Source organism: Mobula birostris, chromosome 10, assembly GCF_030028105.1.
Source record: "Mobula birostris isolate sMobBir1 chromosome 10, sMobBir1.hap1, whole genome shotgun sequence".
Lineage (NCBI taxonomy): Eukaryota > Metazoa > Chordata > Chondrichthyes > Myliobatiformes > Myliobatidae > Mobula > Mobula birostris.
In genome coordinates, this window is record NC_092379.1 from 54,911,068 (window position 1) to 54,914,049 (window position 2,982).

Genomic DNA, 2,982 nt, shown 5'->3' on the forward strand with positions numbered 1-2,982 from the left:
TCTATCATCAAAGCTTCCCACCTTCCGGGCCATGCCATCTTCTTGCAGCTACCATTGGGCAGGAAGTACAGAGACCTGAAGTCCCACACCATCAAGGTTGTGAACAACTACAGTACTTGAATGAATAATCAATTATTGAATCACCCCAGAGAATCCTAATCAATCCTAATCAGCTTAGCAACACTTTGTTTTGTTTTCTCTTGTTCTGATTGATTTCTTGGTAAAAATTGCGTATAATTTACATTTAATTTGTTTTTCTTGAGAATGTTGCTTATATGATGCCATGTGCCTATGATGCTGCAGCAAATAATTTAATTGTACTTCTGCATTTACAACGCACAACTTGAATTTTCACTAATATGAAAAGATAAAGTAAATTACATTACAGCCAGTTTTGGTTTAAAACGTCTACAGTTTTTAGAAATAGGAAAACAGCGTGAAATGTTGCTGTATCATTGATCGGCGAAGGAACAAGTTACTGTGAGAAATGCTGAGAGGCTTCCAATAATAGTACAGCAACATCAGGAAAAAAATGGAGCACTTTAGAATCATGCTCCTATAAACTAAAATTTTTTATTCGGAATTTTACTGAACAAACAAAATTTAGAAATGTTAGTAATAAATGTGCACTTTATACCTCTCACCTCAGACAACCTGCAATTCCCCTCTGCAGAACAAATGTATCTTTTTGAAGTAGAAATCCTCAGCATAGAGAGGGATATGATCTCACCCCCAGTGTCATAGCTCAAATCTGACCCAGAGAGAGCCAGGCAGTGGGCAGGCTACTAGAGCTATTCTAAGTGTGCTAGAGGTCACATGTACAAGCTATGATGTCAGTACAGCGCAGTAACGCTTCCTTCTGAACGCCCAATGGTGTCTGCAGGTCAGAAACTTGGAAGTTCAGGATGTCAATGTCTGAGGCAGTGAATGTTGCAGTGACACTGACCCGCTCATACATTGTAAAGGTCACCGGCTTCCCCGTCATTGTAATCAGACTTTGCAGAAAGCGTTCCCGGAGCAAAGAACGTGATCTCTGCTCCTCCTGAAGGAAGGAACTAGAACAATTGTTTGAAGCTTGAATGGAGGAAGGCGCTAAGGCATGATAACGGGCTGATGTTGGGTCAAAACCTCTGCTCTGTCCATCAGGACCCTGAGGGAGACGCAGAACCATCACAGGAGAAGTCATTCAGGAAAAGGTCTCTGGAAGCAAAACCAAATATCCAAATTAGATAGACTCAGCACTACAGCACAGAAACTAGTTTGGCCCAACTAGTCCATGTGGCTCTTATTCTGCCTAGTCCCATCAATCTGCACCTGGATCCACAGCCCTCCTTTCCATGTCCTCACCCAGACTCCACTGCATCCACCACTTCTGCTGGCAGTTTGTTCCACCCTTTGAGTGAAGAAGTTTCCCCTCAAATATTTCACCTTTCACCCTTAACCTATGACCTATAGTTGTAATCTCACCCAACTCAATGGAAAAAACCTGTTTGCATTTTCCCCATCTATACCCCTCATAATTTTGTATACCCATTTCAAATCTCCCCTCATTAACCTATCATCTGGGGAATAAAAGTTAGATAATTAACTCTGACTTGCATGATTGCTATTAAAATGTAATTCATAAAGAAATAACAGTAAATGCTTAAGAATTCTAATTTTAATTTGCATGCTTTCACATCACGTCCATTTCTCCAGCACACACATTCAATTGAATCCTCCCCTTCAGTACTTACTGTTTCTTTTTACATACAAAGGGAATGCAAAGCTGCACGGTCAAAGAGAATTTGGAGCAACAAATAAACAACTGGAAGAACACTAGTAGTACTTGTATCCTGATTAAAGATACACATCTGAAATAAACTGACTAGTCCTGTCCCTCCACAGATGCTGTCTGACCTGCTGGATTCCTCCAGCTGTTTGTTTACTTGTTTGGCATAGTTCAAAGTACATTTTATTTGAATTTTGACCAACCAAGTCTCCTGAATGACACTATCAGTCCATCCCAAACTGCCATATCTTCTCATTTATCCCCTTCCTCCCATATTCAAACTCTCATATTTTTTTTACAATATTGTTCAACTGAGATCACATCCAAGAGAAGACTGCAAGGAACTATACTAATCCCACTTGCACAACTGAGGGAAATGTAATTTTTCTGGGAGGACGCAGGAATACTGGAACAATGTCTTGGAAATGACAATGAATGCATAGAAAAATAAGAGAAACAGCCAAGGTTTGGGTGTAAAACCCTGCAGAGTGCAAGAGAGGGGACAGGGGGGAGGGAAAGGGGCGAGAGGCTCCCCCCCCCCCCCCCGCCGGCTAAGTCTTAGGAGAGGAAGGGTAGAATTAGTGAGTGATTCCCCGGGACTGAGGTCTGGGGAAAGAAGAGTGGGAGAGGGGAGGGAAGTCTGGGAGAACTCCCTGGGTCAAAAGAGAAGGGTGGAAAGGAGTGAGTGGTTCTCCGGGATTGAAGTCTGGGGAGAGAAGAGTGAGAGAGGGCAGGGAATGAGTGAGAGTCTCACCGGGTCTAAGTCTCGGGAGAGGAGGGTGGAAAGGAGGGAGTGGCTTTCCTGGTCTGACGTCTGGGAAGAGAAGAGTGACAGACACACAATGGCTACCCTGCCTTTCCCCGCACTACCGTTCCCGCTCCTCACCACCAGAGACATTAGTATCATCAAGCCCTTGCCTGTTGCCACTCTCCAAACTTCGTCTTCACACTTGGCACAAGACCCTGCGCAACATCAGACTCCGCTCGTCCGGTCCCGCACAAAACCCAGTCCCCGAAACACGTCTCATTCAGTGGAACGTTCCACCACCCTATGCTCTCCCGCTCTGTGTCATATATTTCAAAAAGTAAACTTTATTCGGAATAACATATCAGTTACACACATCAGTACACAGACAAGAGAGAATTGAATGAATTGACTTCATTACTTACATCCTTCACGTACATGAGGACTACAAACTTTTACGTTATGT

At 43.3% G+C, this 2,982-nt stretch overlaps 1 protein-coding gene across 1 annotated transcript; it reads right to left on the bottom strand.

Moving 5' to 3' along the window:
* Positions 1-557: 557 nt before the first annotated feature.
* On the bottom strand, positions 558-2,778 carry gemin7 (gem (nuclear organelle) associated protein 7). The gene is made up of 2 exons (XM_072270302.1): positions 2,690-2,778; positions 558-1,200 (listed from the first exon to the last, which is right to left on the bottom strand). Exon 2 carries the CDS (start codon positions 1,184-1,186, stop codon positions 806-808), a length of 381 nt encoding a protein of 126 aa, XP_072126403.1. The 5' UTR covers positions 1,187-1,200; positions 2,690-2,778; the 3' UTR covers positions 558-805.
* Positions 2,779-2,982: the final 204 nt, after the last annotated feature.

What these genes read in the sequence shown, in the direction of transcription:
- gemin7 (XM_072270302.1), bottom strand. Translation starts at nt 1,186, where the DNA reads ATGACTTCTCCTGTGATGGTTCTGCGTCTCCCTCAGGGTCCTGATGGA.